The sequence below is a fragment of the Ambystoma mexicanum genome, chromosome 5q, assembly GCF_040938575.1.
Source record: "Ambystoma mexicanum isolate Mex_15411 chromosome 5q, UKY_AmexF1_1, whole genome shotgun sequence".
NCBI lineage: Eukaryota > Metazoa > Chordata > Amphibia > Caudata > Ambystomatidae > Ambystoma > Ambystoma mexicanum.
Window position 1 is genome coordinate 117,011,318 of NC_090933.1, and position 20,319 is coordinate 117,031,636.

At 43.3% G+C, this 20,319-nt stretch overlaps 2 protein-coding genes across 2 annotated transcripts in view; both read left to right on the top strand.

The window, feature by feature from the left end:
* The window catches only part of TMEFF1 (transmembrane protein with EGF like and two follistatin like domains 1), a 577,671-nt gene extending 570,826 nt beyond the window's left edge, over nt 1-6,845 (top strand). The window contains exons 9-10 of the mRNA XM_069620632.1: nt 421-579; nt 5,637-6,845. Of these exons, the coding sequence (XP_069476733.1) occupies nt 421-579; nt 5,637-5,721 (244 nt within the window). The 3' untranslated portion in view covers nt 5,722-6,845. The remainder of the gene's footprint in view (nt 1-420; nt 580-5,636) is intronic.
* Nucleotides 6,846-8,377: 1,532 nt separating this feature from the next.
* Nucleotides 8,378-20,319, top strand: part of CAVIN4 (caveolae associated protein 4) — a 55,502-nt gene continuing 43,560 nt past the window's right edge. The window contains exon 1 of the mRNA XM_069620633.1: nt 8,378-8,941. Within this exon, the coding sequence (XP_069476734.1) occupies nt 8,531-8,941 (411 nt within the window). The 5' untranslated portion in view covers nt 8,378-8,530. The remainder of the gene's footprint in view (nt 8,942-20,319) is intronic.

A 20,319-nucleotide genomic window follows, 5' to 3' on the forward strand; every position in this document is an offset into this window, starting at 1 on the left:
AGAGTTGTTTTGTGATTCTAACCAATTGAAGGGCAAAAGGGATTTGCGCATCTGTCGCAGGGATAACCGGAATCAGCATCAGGATTGGTGGGATCGCTTGTCAGTCAAAGCGACAGAAGCGAGTTGAGGGATGCCATCTGTTGCATGTATTACCCAATTAATCACAATGCATCATCTGTATAATGTTCCCCCATGCTCACAAAGCAAGTTTTGCTGCAGTTTCTTAAGTCCCACTGAAGAACTCGTGTCCAAAGCCCCTGGCGAGGGTCATCTTTTTTTAATGGCAGTGATTATAAAGATCAGGACATTTCAGAAGGCATGTGTATTTTATCTTGCACTATTGTACACTTTCAGGACGTTTTCGACTGCCAAGTTAACAATATGCTTTTTCGCTCTTCTTTTTGTTGTTCTTTGTTTTAGGTGTGACTCTGGATACACCGGTCAATATTGTGAAAAAACAGACTTTAACATTCTTTACGTTGTTCCGAGTAGGCAAAAGCTTACCCATGTCCTCATTGCGGCAATAATTGGAGCAGTACAGATAGCCATCATAGTTGCAATCGTCATGTGCATAACAAGGTATGTGATTTGGAAAAAACCTCAAGTGACCCCAAAGAGTTCATCATTTATCTGTCTGCTCACTGTGGGCCTGATTCATGGAATGTTTTGCACGGTGCAAAGTGACTTTTCAGTTGTCAAAGTGGCTTTCCACTGCCAACAAACACCCTGATTCATGGAACAGTGCAAAGTGTCTTTTCACTGTGCAGAGTGACTGTGCACGGCAAAAAGACACTTTGCACTGTTCCATGAATCAGGGTGTTAATTGGCTGTGTAAAATCACTTTGCACAAGTGAAAAGTCACTTTGCACCGTGCAAAATATTCCATGAATTAGGCTCTATGTTTTCGCGATATAAATAAAATATCATATCATATCACTTGTTCCTGTGACACTTGCGTCCTCCATTCACGTTGTTCATATTTTTGATGAAATGTCTGCGGTTTGCATTTTTTTACCGAGGAAAAAACATTAACATACAAACAAAACTATGGTTTAGCTGCAACAATTTTACAAAAAAACGAATATTAATCCTCTGATACAGAAGCAGTTCTCAAATGATTTAAAAGTTGGGCAACCGATTGCTTATAATAATTGAATCATGGCTATTGCCTAACGTGCATAAAACACATACATTATATAGGGCCTCATTACGAGGTGGGTGGTAAGGGATTACCGGCACCAGTAAGGGCACCGTTGCCGGTAATCCCTTACCGCCCTACTACGAGTTCCCTTTGCGGGTCCTCCCTTAACGCCTGGTTTTTCCAGGTGTTAAGGACAGGACCCGCAAAGGGACTTTAGAGCTAATAACGGTACCGCAATTTGCAGTACCGTTATTAGCGCCTTCCCTATTCCTATTGAGCCATATGGGGGCTCAAATGAGAATGGGGAAGGGCCCTGGTGAATGGGGAATTACCGGTCCCGGCAACCTTGGAATGGACCGGTAATTGCTCCATTCACCAGGGCGGAGTCGGTAAGGGTTTGGAGGCAGCCATGGCGCTAATAGCGCCATGGTTACCTCCAACCTCGTAATGAGGCCCATAGTCATTATAATAGCTGTGTAAAGCCTGTGAAACCGACTGAATCTCTAATCGATTGCCCAGAATTCTTCTCTCCCGAGCAAACTGCGTCATGTGATTATTAAGTCAATTAGACTTTCCAAATCAATGCTATGAAAGAATGAGCCAAAATGAGAGGGTTCTTAATAATATTGTCAATATTCCCAATGTGCTCATTAGTGATCCTGAACAGATCTAAAAGATAATTCAAGGTAGCATCTTAGCTGAGAACATCTAATTAAAAAATATGGACATTCCGGTCGAGTATTGATCAAAGGAAAGACAAGTTAGGGAAATCGTGGAGAAACAAGGAGATATTGAGGAGGAGATTTCTGATGCCTGAGTTAGCGTTTATTCAGCGTAGTTGGGGTATCACCCTACAATGATGTAATAAATACTCAAATTATGTATGCTAAATTTGAGAATACAAAGACTGGTTCTAATAGCAGCAGTGTCCTGTATCTCTGTTGGGAAAACACTTGCGCCTCCAGATCTGACTCTAGATTGGTTTTCCCTTGGAAGAACTAATTGAGTCGCCACATATAACCAAGTGATATTATTGTGCTATTAAATACTATGGTCAATGTCACTGCCATCTAGGAACGCCACGTTGTCTCTACTTTAACAATAACACATCTGATATGTTAGTAGAAGATTGCATTGTAGCCATAATTCCGCAAGGGTGTGCAATAATTTCCTGAAGAATAATTGTCCCTCTGTTTTAATCCCATATTCTACCCATTTACAACCAGCTGTGTCTGAGACATTCTGAGGCATGTCTTAGAAACCCCATTAAATGGTAAAGTTGGTACTTTAAAAAAGTGTCTACTTAAAGACCTATAATGAAACAATGGAAATATATTTAGCAAAAATTCCCAAGAAAATATGTATCTTCCTTGCTTCATAAATATTGTCTGGAAGCCTGAATATATATTGGGGGGGGGGGGGTTCCTGCTCCATGTTTAGGATATATTGGAGACAATGTATCCATGATGCCCAGAAATAAAATCCAAGGTAAGAAAGTGCAAGACCACCCCTCAACATACTCGAATATGATTTCATACAAACGAGCTGGGGTTACCAAACCCTAAGATGAAATAGCCAATCTTTCAGACTTTGTCGGACTCAGATGGAATCGTGTTAAATATTAAGAAAGGCATCTAAAAACAGGGAGAAACATTGGGAATTTAATCATTTTGAATATAGCAACCGTCCCCAATATGAAAATGTTAAGTGTACCCTTTCTTTTAACCAAGACCGTCACACATTTTATTTTTATTTCTTCTTGTTCCTAATACTTCTAGGTCAGGGAACATGTGCATTGCAAGGTATTTCACTATAATGCATATATATTGGGAGTTCCAATTTCAACTCATAAACCTGCTTATCAGACACGCCATGCAATGCCTTCGATAGATTAGCAATCTACGACTATGCACCCCGAGAATCCTGGGTAGGAATGACAATGCCATCCACCTTAGCTTCTATGGAGTTGAATATGGCAAATGGTAAAATGAAATGTTATGTCATCAAACTATAGGCAAATGAATCAATATGCCAGGCAAATAATAAGGAATTTGCGAAACCCCTGCATGGTTCCTTGGTGTCGCCACATATCAATCCAACACACAGCTCTGGTAACCAGCTTAGCTTTGTGTGTTCAACATGGCACTTTGACTGATATTATATATTACCTGAACCTACCTTAATAATTTATGAGTTATACTATCAATGTTTTTCCTGGTGCCTTCAATTCCTTCCCTCAAGCAATGTCTATTTAGTTACCACTATATCTCATTGGTCAAGGCAGTAATTGCATCCATGTTTTGGCTGTGATCAGGATGTTCTTTGCTCTTGATCATGTATATGACTGACTTTCCCTAAGGACTATTTGTCATTCAGTCACCACCACTAGGAAAATGCTACAATTGTTGAACAAAGAGAGGGTTTTTCGGAATTGTTTTAAGTGAAATGATATACCATTTCTTTATATAAAGGTAGCATTGATTACCACTATAGGGGGTGGCAACGCCCGCCTTTACCCTTGGTGGCTGAAAGATTTGCAGTATAGTAGGTGGCAGAACTGTCAGAGTTTCTTGGAGTGTTTCCTGGATGATGATTAGGAAAAAGAGCCGTAGATATTGGGGGTCATTACGAGTGTGGAGGCAGCCATGGTGCAAATAGCACATGGCTGCCTCCAAACCCGCGTCCAGGTCCGTGGTGTCGGAATGTGAATTTACCGGGACATTCCGACCTATGCGGACCCGGTAATTTCCCATTCCGAAAACCATTCCCCATTCCCAGTCGAGCCCCCATAGGGCTCAATGGGAATGGGGAAGGAGCTAATAACGGGCCCGCAAATAGCGCGCCCGTTATTAGCTCCATGGTCCCTTAACGGGTCCCACTAAGGGCTGCTGATAAAACCAGCCGCCCCCAGTGGCACCCGCTAAGGGACCTCGGAATGCGGCGGTAGGGGGTTAACGGCACCAGCATCCTTACCGGTGCCATTAAACCCCTACCGCGGTACTCGGAATGACCCGCATTGTGTTGGTTTAGGACACACCTAATCCATAATGTTGTTAGTACATGGTGCTTGCCACTCATCGCTAGGATCGATCTTGAATTTGTAGAGGGCTGCCCAGGTCAGGGTCATGATACAGGAGTCTGGACAAGACTTGCCTGAACTGGACTTGTTCATATGTAAAAAATATCTTTGAGTCAAAGAGAGTTCCAGTAAAGACTAAGGGGCCAGTTCACAAAGAACTTACTACAAGTAACTCTGACTTACTCCTGATTTAAAGTTACTATTAAAGCCTTATAGACTGAGGAAGGAGTCGTGGGGAAGGGTCATTATCCCAAGTGATAATGACGCCCCTCGAAGTCCATAAGGCTCTTAGCACATGGTGGTATTAGCAATACATGTTTTAATGATTATGTGGTGAAGTTAAATGGTGCTTTAAGAGCGAGTAAAGTAAACAGACGAACTGAGTTAGTGAATTAAATGTGGTTTTAATTAGTAGTATTTAAATAACATTGTTGTCTTTATAGCTTGAGCATTTTAATTGTAACTTGGTTAAACTGGAGCAGGTTTACATGACCATGCATGAGATGTCATGTAAAAGTAAACCGTTTCTATATAGGAACGTGAAAGCATTTTCTAATGTTTTACCTTTCTCTTTCATGTCTTAAATGGCATATTACAGCAAAGAAAAGGTCCCTCCCAGAAAGGAATTGTCTTGCTGAAGCTAAATCCTGACTGGAAATCATATTGTTGCTTGCCTTTCTGCTTCTGAATATTAGAATGTTTAGAAGGTTATTAATACAGGTAGTTATTGACTGCACTTTAAACATTCTGATTGGCTAAAAGGAGGTCAATAACGTTTTCCATATGCAAATAGTAATTTCTTTGTGAATCGAAATAGCCCTCTCCAGGTTTAGATTAAGGCCAATTCATAGTAACTCCTTAGTGAGTCTGCACCTAAACTGATTCTGGGTGTTAAAGTAGGAAACCAAATAAGGAGACCCAACAGGCCTGGTGAGAATGTTATAGTATCACCTTTTACTATGCATGAATGCTAGGCAGTGAGGTCCAGCAGTGACTGGTAACATTACAGTGGTGCTGATAGGGGGTGGGTAAAGAATCATTGTTGAGGTATTGTTGTTCTCCATCGTAATTTTCCTGTGCAATCATACCACTTGTATCAATTGTACAAACACGTGTTCATTCACTCTCTATTGTTTTATTGTTTTCAAATCCAGTGTCAAATGACTTGTTGCAACTATAGGAATTACCCCAGAAGTTGATATGGTCTGTAACTTGCGACTCTCCGGATATTTCGGACTACAACTCCCATGATCCCGCATGATTTGCTTGGGTGGCTGGGGTGATGGGAGTTGCTGTTCAAAACACCTGGAGCATCAAAGATTGCAGACCCTTGATCGCCAAGGCAATGCAAAACAAATCTGCCAGATTTCCACAAATTCTGACCGCTTGACTGCTTGTTTTTTTTTTTAATTGCAGAAAGTGCCCTAAAAACAACAGAGGACGTCGGCAGAAACAGAACCTGGGCCATTTCACGTCAGACCCCTCATCCCGGATGGTTTAGCGTGATGATTTTTATACCTACCTTGGCCATGTGATGTACATTTTTATTATATCTTTTTTTAAAAGAATGGAAATATTTATTTCAGAGGCCTTATTTTTGGACATTTTTGTAGTGTAGCTCAGTCGGTCTGTGGTATAACAGCGAGCAGCGACCCTAACCCAGCGGGTCCTGTCCCAGCGCTTCTCCTTTTTCGTTTTTTTTCTCGAATACGATCGCTTGTTTTCTGTATCTGTATCACATGGTTGTATAATAGACTCGTGCTTTACTCATGGAATGTAATACTGTCGGGACGACAGACTTGCCACCGCCAATGGTTGTAGATAAAAAAAAAAAACAGGAAGAAAAAAGAAAAGACAGAACAAAAAAAAAAGTTACCGAACAAACCGGGCATGAACTAAAAGGTAACATGTTTACAGTTTTTCTTTCTTACCAGACACTAGGAGACACTGTGTTATTGATATCTCAATGTTTTTTGAAGTTAGTAACCAATTTTTTTAGACACTGCCAATTTGCATGACCTGTGTACTGTGTGTAGTTGTGACATATTTAAAAACGTGAGGGGGAACACATGGCACCCCCGGCCACCCTCACAATCCCGACCCTGTCTTTCTATTGTTGGTATGACTATATTATGAAAAAGAACAACAACTGGAAAAATCAATAACTTCTGTCGACAGATGGGAAACAACCACAATATTTGGTAAAACCTACAGAGAGGACTGTTGCTTTCATCTCAAATCACCGGAAAAACGCCCGCTCAACCCTTCTTACAGGTGTTTTAACAGTGACAAAAATGTGGACGTGTGCTAATGACAAAGTAACACTACTACCTGTGTTTACAAGGCAAAACACAGGACGCCAATGACTAAACCTGTTGCGGTTCTCACTTCCAAAAAAAGGACAGCACGCAAAGAACCGATTTTCTGAGATTAATTTGCCTGAGTTCTTTGAAAGCTCCGGAGGGACCATGTGAGTACGTGTTCAGCTGTTTAACATGTCGTTTTAAGCTGTCGGAATTCTGCATGTGGGATTCATTCATTTGTTAATAAAAGAAACTACAAAATGCTTTCAACATTTTAATTGGAACAGCATGTCACCATATAAAGTTTTCACTACATTTTCAAGTTTGTGTGTGCTTATTTCTTTTCAATGTCTGCGAAAACCGTAACAGAGGAACCAGCTACGTCACTAGAAATCAGTATTTGGGGGGTGGAGGGGACGAACGAACTGATACAACACGGGGGTTAAAGGAGAGTGGGGTGGTGGCAGGGCGCCCAATTAGGGGGGGGGGGCAAAGCAGCCAATAGGGGGTGCAATTGCCTATGAGTGGAACTGCTGACGCATCACTGCGTTTTGCCCAATCCCACCCTTTGGCAAGTCTTAAGGCTTCAAGCTCTGGCAGTTACACGCATGCGCAATGCGAATGCGAATTACACGACAGTGACCAAATGAATGCAGTCAGAAGCCATGTTCTGTGATTCAATTTCACCTAAAACGACATTTGCTTCTTTTTTGGGCCTCAAAGGCCACCATCCCTGTGCGTTTGGCATGAGCAGATCCGGATATCCTGCTTGTACGGGTAACCTTTTTCTGTGTGTTTTTTGGAAAAGTTGGCAGGATTTCAATACCGTGTAATGTTATTTTCAGTGTTCAAACGTGCTAGGATATAATGAAAAAGCAGCCTGTACCATCCTAAAATCCCTGCCTTCTGCTGAACTGTGCATGCTCTTACAAGCTTGCGCTGAGCAGGCTAAGCGGCGGCAGTGCCCGCAAAAGAGTTGGCGTTGGGTCGCAAGAAACCAGCTGCAATAAAGAGCGACAGCGAGCCGGGAATTTCTGAACACCTGCTGTAAAGCACCACGGAGAGAAACCTGGACACGGGCTCTGTCATTGAGATTTGCGTTCTGGCTACTTGTGTGTAGGTTGCTTTAATACAATATGCTCCTCCGTGGGCCAGATTACAGAAACTTTGCACGGTATTAGCACTAGTGCAAAGTTGGGCCTATTTCTAAGAACACTAGAACATATTAGAACACCATTGCACCATGACAAGTGCAGTTTGGCCTGGCATAAGCACCAGGGCAATTGCCCTAGTGCAAAAAAGCTACATTTAAAGTTTGCCTTTGTGCTAATACCATTGTGCCCTGGTGCAAACATGTAGTGAAAATGTATCTTTTTTGCACTAGGGCAATGTTTGCCCTGGTGCTTATGCCAGGCCAAACTGCACTTGTCATGGTGCAATGGTTTTCTAATATGTTCTAGTGTTCTTAGAAATAGGCCCAACTTTGCACTAGTGCTAATACCGTGCAAAGGTGCATTTTCACAGGTGTACATTTTCTGTAATCTGACCCCCGATGCATTGGGGAAAAGAAGGTTTGCCAAAAAGGTACAGAGGCACTGTTAAAAGAGGGACATTAATATCTTTATGTAATAAATGCCCTTCCCATATGCTTCACGGGGGGTACGTTGTGTGACTTTGGTGCGTTTTTGTGCTGCATGTTGGTGATACTGTGGCTGGACTGGCTCATTTCGCTGCATTGCTGGCAGCAGGCAGACGTTGCTTCCTAATTTTAGAGGGTTCATGTTCCTGAAGGCATGTGGACAATCCTCTTGGAATATGCGGTATTTATAAATGCTTGACCGCCCTCCAGGGGTGGAGTTTCTGCTCCCTGTCCCACACATCTATGAGCCCAGCTGTCACGCTCCTGCATTCTGCACTCATGCCAAAACTGCGGCACTGAGCAAGTGCGATCGCAGTGAGGAACAGTCATTCTTCAGGAACTGCAGAGCCGGCGGACCACGAGCAAAAATGGATCTCCACGAAGCCACCCCGGAGGTTGACAAAATCCACCTGAACCGCCTGTCGGTGGTCACGGAAGACGAAGAAGAGCAAGATGCGGCACTGACGATTGTGACCGTCCTAGATAAAGTAGCGAACATTGTGGACAACGTGCAGGCGAGCCAGAAGAGGATCGAAGAGCGGCACCGAGAAATGGAGGACGCCATCAAGTCCATCCAGATCGACATTCTAAAGCTGGCCCAGGCTCACGCCAACACCAGCTTCACCGTCAACAAGCTCTTAGACAAAACCCGCAAAGTGAGCTCCAATGTGAAAGATGTGAAAGCCCGCGTGGATAAGCAGAGTGGCCACGTCCAGAAGGTGGAATCCAAGCAAGAAGAGCTCCTGAGGAAAAACAAATTCCGGGTGGTCATTTTCCAGGTATGCCCTAAGTTTCAGGCGCTCTGCTACGTGTGCATCATGGCGGAGCCGTTCCTTTGGGGAGCAGGAGGAGATGGTAGGGCTTGGACAGTTAGATACTAGAGTGCACAGGTTAGAGGACGCCTGGGTGGTGGTGTGTGCGAACCTAATTGCATGTGTCTTATATATTACACAAACGTGTATTCATATATAAATATATAGATGCATATCATATGTATACAAACTATTATATCATTTGAACTACTCTGTGAACAATAACTATAACACTTCTGCATGGAAGTGCTAAATAGACAAATCTCTGAATCTGGAATGTAAAGGGTTACAACAAATCGCTTGGCAATGCCAGCTCGTGCTGTGCAAGGCCTCTAGCAAAGTGCTGTCCATGCCAGTCTCTGATACTTACACTTCCTGCCCTGGCTGGCACTGAGCATGCCCTGCCAGCTCCCGCAGGCATTCCTAGGTGTGTGGGACTCTCTGAGCTTTAGGTTGCTTTCCATCTATGCCTGCCCAATTTTCTGCTTCCTGTCCATCAAAATGCCCTTCAATCCACCTGTCTATCAAGCTATGTAGGCACGGTTCTATGTCATTTCATCCTGAGGCATGTTTACTATTGCCTTTTAAACGTGTACAAAATAACGAAAAAGGTCGGCAATTTTTGGGGGGTATCCCCCAAACTCCCCACCCCTCCACCACCTATTTTTAGCTATTACTGACCCCCCTACCACTTATCTGCCCTTTCCTACCCCCCTAAAAAAATGGTTAAACTTTTCCGTAATTTCCTACATGTAAAAAGGCCTGGCGATGAAAGGACGTTATACCATATCTACCTAACTGCCCATAGATCTGTCTATTTTTATTTTATTGTTTATTTATAATGCGCTTAATACCAGCAAGTCGTTTCTAAGTGCGGGATTGGGATTTGAACCTGTGTTGAGCTGCGCTGTCTTTCTTCCAAGACAAACTCGTTGCCCCTGAGCTATCCTTCCTCCTATTGATCTATCTCTACATCATCTATCTATGTATCTATCTGCCTTTGATCTCCATCAGCTTTCCTGCTACCCGTGTCTCTAACCAGTCAATGTATCCATCATCTCGCTGCATATATATGTATCCTGATGGGTCTGTTCATGCATATGTACACTTGGCCGATTGGTGCACACCTGACTTGTATGTTACATGTCGCGCATACGGGTGTATTTCTGGCCTATAGAGCTTCACATGTTCACACCCGTCCAATCAAATATTCACTTCCACTCCCCGGGACTCGCTCAATCCGCCTAAAGATTTGGCATCATCGTTCTCAATCCTTTTTACGTTGGGTGTTGCTGGTGGTGTGGGGCCAGGAGCTTTGGCTTCCCATCTCCCTACCACCACTTCCAGAATGAAGATAAATACATTCATCAGACAAATTCATATTGTGGCCAGGTACATAGTGTAATCATGACAATCTGTCAGCCATTTTGTTTTTTTGAAGGTGTGGTTTTTACCATATCGCAGACCGCAACAACGTCTCAGGTTAACTATTATCATTTTATTAATGTCTATTGGTGATATACAGAGTGACAGCAGGCAATACTAAGGAGGACATTCCGAAATCTAAAGGTATAAAAGTTGAATAAACACGTTCTGTGCTGTGTTAACCAATGCCCTACACCGATCATTTTACCAACACGCAGGGCGTCGATTCGCAAGGTTTGCCAACTCAAGCTCATACCAATTTCAGATTAAATGCATCACTTTGCATTTTTTTAGCTTGCGGGTCTTGCGTGCATTTCTAAAATGTACCTTAGTTTTGAATTGGACTGGGGAGACACATGCAAAGCTGGTAGAGAGGTGAGGTGTGCAGTTGTTGGCAGTCCATACTGCGTTGTGTGCATGGGCCGCAGTGTATACGTGAAGCAATTCGTCTCAAGCAAGATGTGTATATTTGTGCATTGATGTAATCCAACAAGAGAGCACACAATGTACCTACTGAAAGCATGTGCTCCAAAGACTGCTCTCAACGTGTACTCAATATTACAGAAGCAAGCATGCATGCATGCATGCATGCATGCCTGCCACGCTAATGCAAGGTGCAGTGAATAATACAAACAATGGTACACTTTTTAAAGTTACAGCCAATGGGCATCACGTTAGATAAATCTACTTGGCTAGTACCTACTGGGCTGCAATACTGAGGGGCATTTCTTGAACATGCAGGAATACATGCATGGCGTATGTACATACAGATTGAAACCCCCCGCATTTGATCTGCTGCTGTGTTCATAGTAACCTAATTAGGGGATGCTCAGCTAAAAAAGAGCTGGACATATATTAGCCATTAGAGATCCATTGAGCGCTAGGATTAGTCTGTGGTCATTAACCAACATATGAGAATAACGGCCTTAATCTATAAAGTGCCTGAAAAAGGATTCTTTAAATTGTATGTGTTAGTGAGTTTGGCTTGGTTACTCTGTAATTATGCTAAAGTTGGTCTCCTCATAGGAAGAGCAGTTTTTGTGTCGCTTCTACCTTTGTTGCCGTTTTGGAAAGGTTTTGTGAAGTCTTTATCAAAGTTATATGAAATTTTCCCAAAGAATTAAGCGAATTCTATGACTCTTTTTGGTGTTAAAAAGCTACTGGGTGGTCTCAAAATGTCTATTCTTCCATTGATATTCTACAGACAAAATTGTGCTCCCACTTACTGCCCTGACCGCTGCACAGATTAGTGCCAAACCATTGAGATGACCGTTGCATCTGGTCAGACTTGCAATCTTTTTGTGGTTTGATGCAAATCCATCCGTCTAGCCAGATGGTCGCCATTGTGGCCCGCACATTTTTAGTGGGGTCTGGCCAGATTACTCACTGCTAAAATTTCAAAAAGCAACACGCGAGGCCCCTTGTGGTCATCACCCTTTGAAGTCAAGAAAGGGCTCCAAAACGTAATATGTCTAAAAAAAACATCAGCTGTGGGCTACCCGAGGGGCTTTCAGATACCTGATGGCCCACGGACAACCAAACTGGTCCATACGTAACACCCCAATTCCAGACATGGGACATGAAGCATGGACTCATCAGTGTCCCACAGACTTGTCTGGGGGCCCACCAGCCATCATTAGGGTTAATGCGGCCAATGGGTCTGGCCAGGTCCAGTGACCACGGGGCCACTGCTCTGAACTGCTCCGGACGCCACATAGTCCAACACCAAGAACATGCACCTATACTCACTTCCACCAGGACTTGGGTCTTAAGCCGAGCTAGAGGAAAAGAGGTTTGGTCCCATCTGTCTAGGGCCATTTAAAATTTCATGCGAGGGGCAACCACTCAAAATTCACCCGACTCCTGTAATAATGAAAATGAAGGCCTGATTCCCAGTGGAATCACAACACCTAGAGGTGTCATTAGCAGTGTGTGAGTTATTGTTGTTTTACAGTGGTGGTGGCTCAGTTATGGTGCCAGCAGAAACCACAATATTGTTGCTGAATTTCGATGTTTTGAAGGGAAAACTAACCAGAAATATGGTCAGGTATAGTTAAATGTATAATTTGGTCAAACAATTTAAAACACTGTTTTAAGTTTGTACCTATTGTCTACAAACGTTAGGAATGTCAAGATAAAAGTACACACACTCAGTCCAAAAAGCAAACCGAAGTCTACCAATGTTACTGTACAAAATCATATCAAAATGAACTCATTACCGAATCCCACAAAATCACCCTGCACCACTTCTTCACAAGACTCGGCATGCATCAATGCCACAGTTACACTATCTTACATTGAAAGCAAGTGTTGTGATGTAGTGGTCAAACCTGTGAAAGCACACTTTCAGCGCCAGGCCACCCCCACACATCGAGAAAGTTGGCACAAATCCATCCAGCTGTTTGGGTTGTAGGTGAGGACACAGTTTGCCATGAGTGAAACCGCATGGGAATTGCACATTTTGGAATGCCCAATGAAAGTGGCACCCTTCGGGATGGCCACCCGAAACTTCCACAACAAGTTCAGCATCGGAGTTTGTATGTGTTATAGAAGTTATGTGAAGATCAGTGAACAGCATGGTCAGCTTTGGTCATGTCCCAGGCACATGAAAGCGACCCAAAGTGAGCCTTGTGCATGGCCTGCATGCCTGCCACGGTCACCTAAAAGAGTCGGAATGTGCCCCGTGGTCGCCTTGCCCAGCGCATGGTCTTCGACCATTCCTTAATCTCCTCAAAGAGTCCCGGTGTGCCCATTGGGCATCTGAGTGGACACTGTCATGGGGCATGGTAATGGCTCAGAAACCTCATGGAACCCCAATGAGCGTAAGGAGCATGGACGGAGGCCATGTAGGGTGCTTGCCACTGTAGAGACCCAGTATAAGTGCATGGTCCGCGGATCCTGATCCATGGACCTCAGCGAGGTCTGTGGCTCCAGAGTTGGAACCACCGGTCATATCATTAAATCTCCCATTTTGTATCTTCGAAATTAGGCAGATTCTACCTTGTGATGCTCTTAAGGATTGGGATATGCCCCAGTGCAGTGCTATACGCCCCTTTTCATTTTTTTAGCATGGAATCCACGGTGAAGGACGGTGGCGATCGTCACGTTTCGTCCACCTATATACAGAGTTGCCCTCTTTCTTTCAATCAACCAATCAAATTCTTTTTTACTGCCGCCTGGGACTGCCTACCAATCGGTGGAGCCTCATCAGCCAAGTGTGTTTCTCGATTGTGGAATGCAGTGCAGAACCACGAATTTCTTTGCAACCTTCGAATATCTACTAGAGTTTGGCCTTTTTTGCTGTTTAAAAAAAATATATATATTCTGAACAGATTTTCACCAGACCAATTGCACACTGCCAATGGAGCAGGTGGCTGGCTTTCTCCTATAGGATGCATCCATTTGGCTCGCCAGGACATTCATTATACATATATTGAATGGTGCACGAGCCACGCTACAGCACTGCCTATAAAATCTGAGGACCTAATTCACAGAAGCATTTTATAATGGCAAAATAAACTCATTGGAAAACCCTTTGTGACTAAGGGCCTACATTTTCAATGAGCTCGGGTTGGGCGATGCCCTTCAAAAACGAAAACTTTCACAGATTGAGGTAATGGTATCTTGAATAAGGATGCAATCCCCCGCCTCCCTTTGCAGGTGTTAGTTTTTTGATAGCACACTGATTCCAAATATAGCGTGAGAGCATTCCTGGGGCTGTTGCATGCAATAGCTGTTGGAATCGAATGCACTCGTAATCTGTGACAAGTGACAAGCAGTGAAATAGAGACTGCGTCGGCGGCAGCATCTGTTAGCGCCGATATAGACCGTCGACGCACCGCCAAGATATGTTCTAATGCGTTCTGTCATATTAGCATTGCCAACGCAAGGCTGAAGGCAACTTTTGAAATGAAATACAGGGCCAATGTTTCATCTCAAGAATCGTTATTTGCAGCAGCGGAGCTTCTATGTGAACTGTAAGGAGACTTGGTGAAGTCGAAAGTCTCTTGTTCCATCCTTTTTTCCGGTGACGAAGTTGAGAAAAAAAATATTTCTACTGAAAAGCCATCTTGTAACAAAAAGAGAATTTCCTTCACTTTTTAACAAGTGATTTTAAAATACACCACATTACAAAATAAAGTTGACATGCTTTGAAGTTTTGGAGTTATTTTTAATTTAGCTTTTGAGCTTAGACTCCCACCCAGTAATAACTAAGCAGCTGCTTCTGAAATTTCTATATGGGAGGTGTACGAATTTTTGAAAGTATTTTCCATTAAAATACTCTAGGTCCGGAGACTGAAGAATTAAGCAAACGTTTAGGGGAAAAATACTTACCTGTTCTTAGACGAGTCGCTGAAATGTCCGAAGGTTGACATAGCGGCTCAGTTCAAGCCGCATGAGTTTATCCCAGATTTCTGGAACTGTAGCTTAGCTATCATGGCCTCTAACAATCCAGGGCGCAGATTTATTGACATATGCTTGATCGGCAGGACCAAGTTACATGGCATGCATGCAACATGTAGTACCTAGCAGTGAAGAATTGTTTGGCGACTTACTCACTGCATCCCCAGCAGTTGCAAAGTCAGAAAATGAGTAAAAAGCAAATATAAAGCTAATATTACATTGCGTCCAGTTAGGAGTTTTAATTGCTCAGACATCCCCGTTCTTTGTGTATCCTTGATACCATGGACAACCAGAGTTGTCCACCTTGTCATCCCTGTTCTGTCTCCGATTCATGGACAGACCATGGACAAAAATCACAGTTATTTCATCCATGCTCTCAGTGCATGTAACAGTTGTGTACAAGGACAGGCAACCAGAGCTGTCCATTCTCAAACGTGGTCAGCCTGGAAAGGTTCGCTGCAATTGGACCATGGATTTTCTATGGTCCATGGACATGCCTCTTTGATGTTACTCCTCTCTTCATTTGTGGATATATGTTTAGTCGTAAGGGTTGTTGTTGGTTGGAAGACAAATGTGTATATCTGGTAACAATAGCATGCTAGTTTCCGTTTTTCAGCAACCCCCTCAAAGGAACTTCACATCTGAAAACCCATCCTTCTAAAATTAAAATTAACTGCCAAATGCCAGGAGGTCGTATAAACCTTATGGAATGGGCATACCAGTGACCACTTCCACCAGGATCGAGAACTACATTTTCTGTTCCTCAGGGCTGAGCCTATTTGCATACCCACAGGAATGAGCCTATTTGCATACCCACAGGAATGAGCCTATTTGCATACCCACAATGCTTTCCACACCGACAGCAAGATATGTTTCCATTCCACCATGATTAAATACACGGCTAAGATAATTGAGTGGGTAAATATGTTTATCTCCTTTTAACACTATGAATTATACAGTTAAAAAAGATTTTAACAAAGTCACCCTGATATTGTTAGCGGTCCATCAAAGGTGAGCACCTGTGCTGCACCACACAGCCATTTGTTATTCCACAGGAAAACCCGATGTGTCATTGAAGGTCTGTTTTTTGCAGCAGTGTTCTATCTGAATGGAGAACTCTGTTTTTGTGGACAGGCAAATGGTGTAGTGTAATGGTGGTTTCTCACAACAAAACTTCCTAAAACTATAGTCTTCTGAGGTGACTATTACAAATTGTACTTTAAAAGTAAAACCATGTACAACCATGGATGATAAAAGTTAGTAATTCATTGTAAATAATCAACCAGTAAAATGAACAAGGGGAAAGCAAACATGCTAGGTCTTTCAAATGTTCAGGTCCATGATTATGCATTTTCATCCAAATTCTTCAGTATCAGGGACAACAAATCTATGTCCATAGTACAATGGGCAAAATCACAACAAAAGGTCTAGTTATACAACACAAGTCTCCCAATTGAACTCCTATAGGGAAACACCCTTCATCACATTTTAATTAATTAATAACATTTACACCTGACAATTCGACAAGGATTTCTTTTTATCGTGATTTTTAGATATTCAGTGTAACGCATAGCATTTCTGTATTCACCACATATACATAAAAAAATGTTCTCGAACAAAACATGTAGAATGGTACATGAGAAGGTGGTATGAACCGTTTTACTTCACTCCTTCTCTGCACTTACCAGATTACCCTATAGCCATACAAAGTAAAAGATTGTCGGCAAAAGGACGTCTTGTCATTTTTTCAATTGAATTTTTACCGAAAGAAATCCATCGAAAAAACGAATTGAAATACATATGGGGGGCAGGCGTTTAAGCGGTTAAGAGAAATTGGGAGGGGTCGGGTTGGTGAAAATAACATGGGAAAATTGGGGTTTAGGGGGGAGAACCCCTAAATTAAAAAAATAATTCAATTTGTTTTTTCTATGGATTTTGTGGGTAGAAAATCCATTGAAAAAAACAAGTGTCGGTAAAACGACATAGAACCAGGTAATCCATTAGCATTTGTATTTTTGGATGCCCAATGCATTTCGGATAGTCCTCTATCCTTTATCAAAGGAACTCCTGCCATATCATTCAGCAACCTAAACAGCTGATATCATGTAATCCATATTTACATGTGTTCTATCCAGACAAATTCAATCTTCAAAGATAACTTGAGTAGTTATTCGTTGTACATTCACCAGTGACAGTAATATCTCAATCCGTATCCAGTCACAATGTCGAAAAGATTTGGTCGAATGACAATTTTTTTTTCTTCGAATGCTTTCTTTTTTTGACATTTTTATTTACATGTTTTTTTTTGGTTCCACAAGTAAAAAAAAGGGTTAAAATAGAAAAAAAATAAAAAAGGGGGGTTAGGGGGGTAACCCCCCATTTCGAACAAAAAACAAACAAAAAAAGACATTGGAAAAAAAAATGTCAACATTCTTTTTTCGACATTTTGACTTTCCACCAAATGTTATCCGAAATAGTGACTGTAAACCATATCAATCCGCTGCAAGTGTTAATTCAAATCTGGGAAATACAATGGGCATCCTAAAATCATGGTTACCCCACAGTCTGTCCATGGATGTCTGTGGTTGCCCCCCCACTTGAATCTCCCTATACATAGTCTTGGCAATAACCAGGAGGATAAGTCACTCAGCTAGTTTTGCAGCTTGGGGGAATGTTTTACCATCCATTAAAGAGCTATTTGTCCCTTTGCCAGTAGTAACACCAATTCACTAAATCTCCGCCATGGTTGACCATTTTAAAACTATTATGATATATGATATGATAGAAACCTCTGGATAGTAAGCATGTTATAAATAACCTAAGTGCGGACCCGAGGTTCAAACCTGTGTTTTGCTCGTGTCATCTTGCTTCCAAGGTGAGCACATGGCCCCTGAGCTATCCTCCCGAGACAGACATAGTTTGTGCATCAACTTAAAAAAAAACAGGGAAGTATGTATGGTCTCATTCAGGTAGTGAGGTGATCCGTGAGGAGGCCTGAGGAGTTTTTCCATGTCAGCGTCTCGGTGGGATGTATGGTCTCATTCAGGTAGTGAGGTGATCCGTGAGGAGGCCTGAGGAGTTTTTCCATGTCAGCGTCTCGGTGGGATGTATGGTCTCATTCAGGTAGTGAGGTGATCCGTGAGGAGGCCTGAGGAGTTTTTCCATGTCAGCGTCTCGGTGGGATGTATGGTCTCATTCAGGTAGTGAGGTCATCCGTGAGGAGGCCTGAGGAGTTTTTCCATGTCAGCGTCTCGGTGGGATGTCTGGTCTCATTCAGGTAGTGAGGTGATCCGCGAGGACGACTGAGGAGGTTTTCCATGTCAGCGTCTCGGTGGGATGTATGGTCTCATTCAGGTAGTGAGGTGATCCGTGAGGAGGCCTGAGGAGTTTTTCCATGTCAGCGTCTCGGTGGGATGTATGGTCTCATTCAGGTAGTGAGGTGATCCGTGAGGAGGCCTGAGGAGTTTTTCCATGTCAGCGTCTCGGTGGGATGTCTGGTCTCATTCAGGTAGTGAGGTGATCCGTGAGGAGGCCTGAGGAGGTTTTCCATGTCAGCGTCTCGGTGGGATGTATGGTCTCATTCAGGTAGTGAGGTCATCCGTGAGGAGGCCTGAGGAGCTTTTCCATGTCAGCGTCTCGGTGGGATGTCTGGTCTCATTCAGGTAGTGAGGTGATCCGCGAGGAGGCCTGAGGAGTTTTTCCATGTCAGCGTCTCGGTGGGATGTCTGGTCTCATTCAGGTAGTGAGGTGATCCGCGAGGAGGCCTGAGGAGGTTTTCCATGTCAGCGTCTCGGTGGTATGTCATGCCTGGGCGGTGTTGATGTGAGTTTGGTGACTCTTAAACACAGGTTGAGTGTCCTTGTCCATTTGAGGAAGGGGAGGATCCAAAGTTCCCAAAAAGGTCAGGTGGCTATTTAAGGCTTCTTTGTATAAGGAGGTATTGGGTGCTTCTGAAAAGGGCATCAGGCTGGTTTGATCACTCTGCTACAGGTTAGCGGGTTGGGAGGAAGGCCAGGACGCTTAGGATTTACCCACTGCGCTTCTTACGGTTGAATCTTTCTGTACAACAACCTTAGTACTAGCGTATTGGGGATTATCGCCTAGGATGTAGCTTGTGCCCAGCTTCTCCAGGTACTTCTTATCTAAAGCTTTTACTGGATGTGTCCAGATTTTAATTTGGATTCTTGTGCCCCTCTGGGGCTCTGGTGACAAGATAAGATTATTTCATATCCAGGGAGATTGTAGCCGCCTAATTCTATATTCTCTACAGCTTTTGAAACTTTATTTAAAACACCATTGTAGACATGTTAAAATGACCTAGCCAGAACAAAACCAGAGCCACAGTGAGGTCAATCCTGTACTTTTTGTGGGGGGAAACCAAAGGAAATGAGACGCATAGACTATTTGGAATACAAAAAAGAAGCAATTGTATATTTAGGAAAAGCAACTAATAATGAGGAACAGGAATGAGTATCCATTTTTGAATGCTGCCTAAACATCACTCAATGAAGATTCTCACCCGATTGGGGGCCCTAACTAGGGTTAGTTGCCCGAAATTCCAAAGCTTCATCTGTCTGTGACTCCGCCGGCATCTGTGTTTGTGGCTATCATTTCTTCTTGAATGTGTGTGTGTGTGTGTGGAATGCGCAGTGTTCACTACACAAGCATGAAAGCCCTTTCCCTCCTGTCACGCAGAGTTGTACTCGATGCTGTTGATGTTAGTTCCCTAGGGGTGGGGCACATACCTGTTGTTAATGACCCTTGCTTCAATCCGGCCAGTTAATTCGGGTTCTGGGCAATTAATCGTCATTAGCACTGCTCATTAGCACCTGGCAGGCGATAGCATCCGGTCCTATAGCATCCGGTCCTTGGCTAATCAGAGGACACCCACTGTTGACCTTACCTCGTGGCATTGTCCCAGAGTCCAAAACCTTGGATGGGTTATATGTGCCTGCTGAAGCTGCTCGTTTTCTGTCTGCCTCTCCTGCAGACCCTGCTAGCTCAAGCCTCAATTCTCCCATTTGCTGCATTAAGTAGACACATGTGATTATTTTTCCCCAGAAAAGCCAGCATAGGCACCTGTAAAGGCACAACTGTGAAGGCTTGACCCCAAAATTCCATCATATGCCAAATGTCAAAAGACACCCATGATGGCTGTGCCCCAAAAAGCCAGCATCTGCCACTTCAAAGACACACCTGCAATGGCTTTTCCCAAATATTACCAGCATTTGTCCCTACAAGGACACATCTGTGGTAGCTTTGCCAGAGAATGCCAGTTGTTGATGGCTTAGCACCAAAGATTAACATTTGCCCTTTAAGGACAAACCTGTGATGGCTTTAGACCCCCCCCCCCCATGTCAGTATGTACCCCTTTCAGGACACACCATACATAAGGCAAAGTGCCTTAAATTAATTAGCACCTTGGGAGGGGGCACTGGCCAATCAGGAGGCTCGGAACGTGGGCTGTACTGTATGGTACAAGCCCGCATTCTGAACTGCCTGGGCGGCCAGGGCCC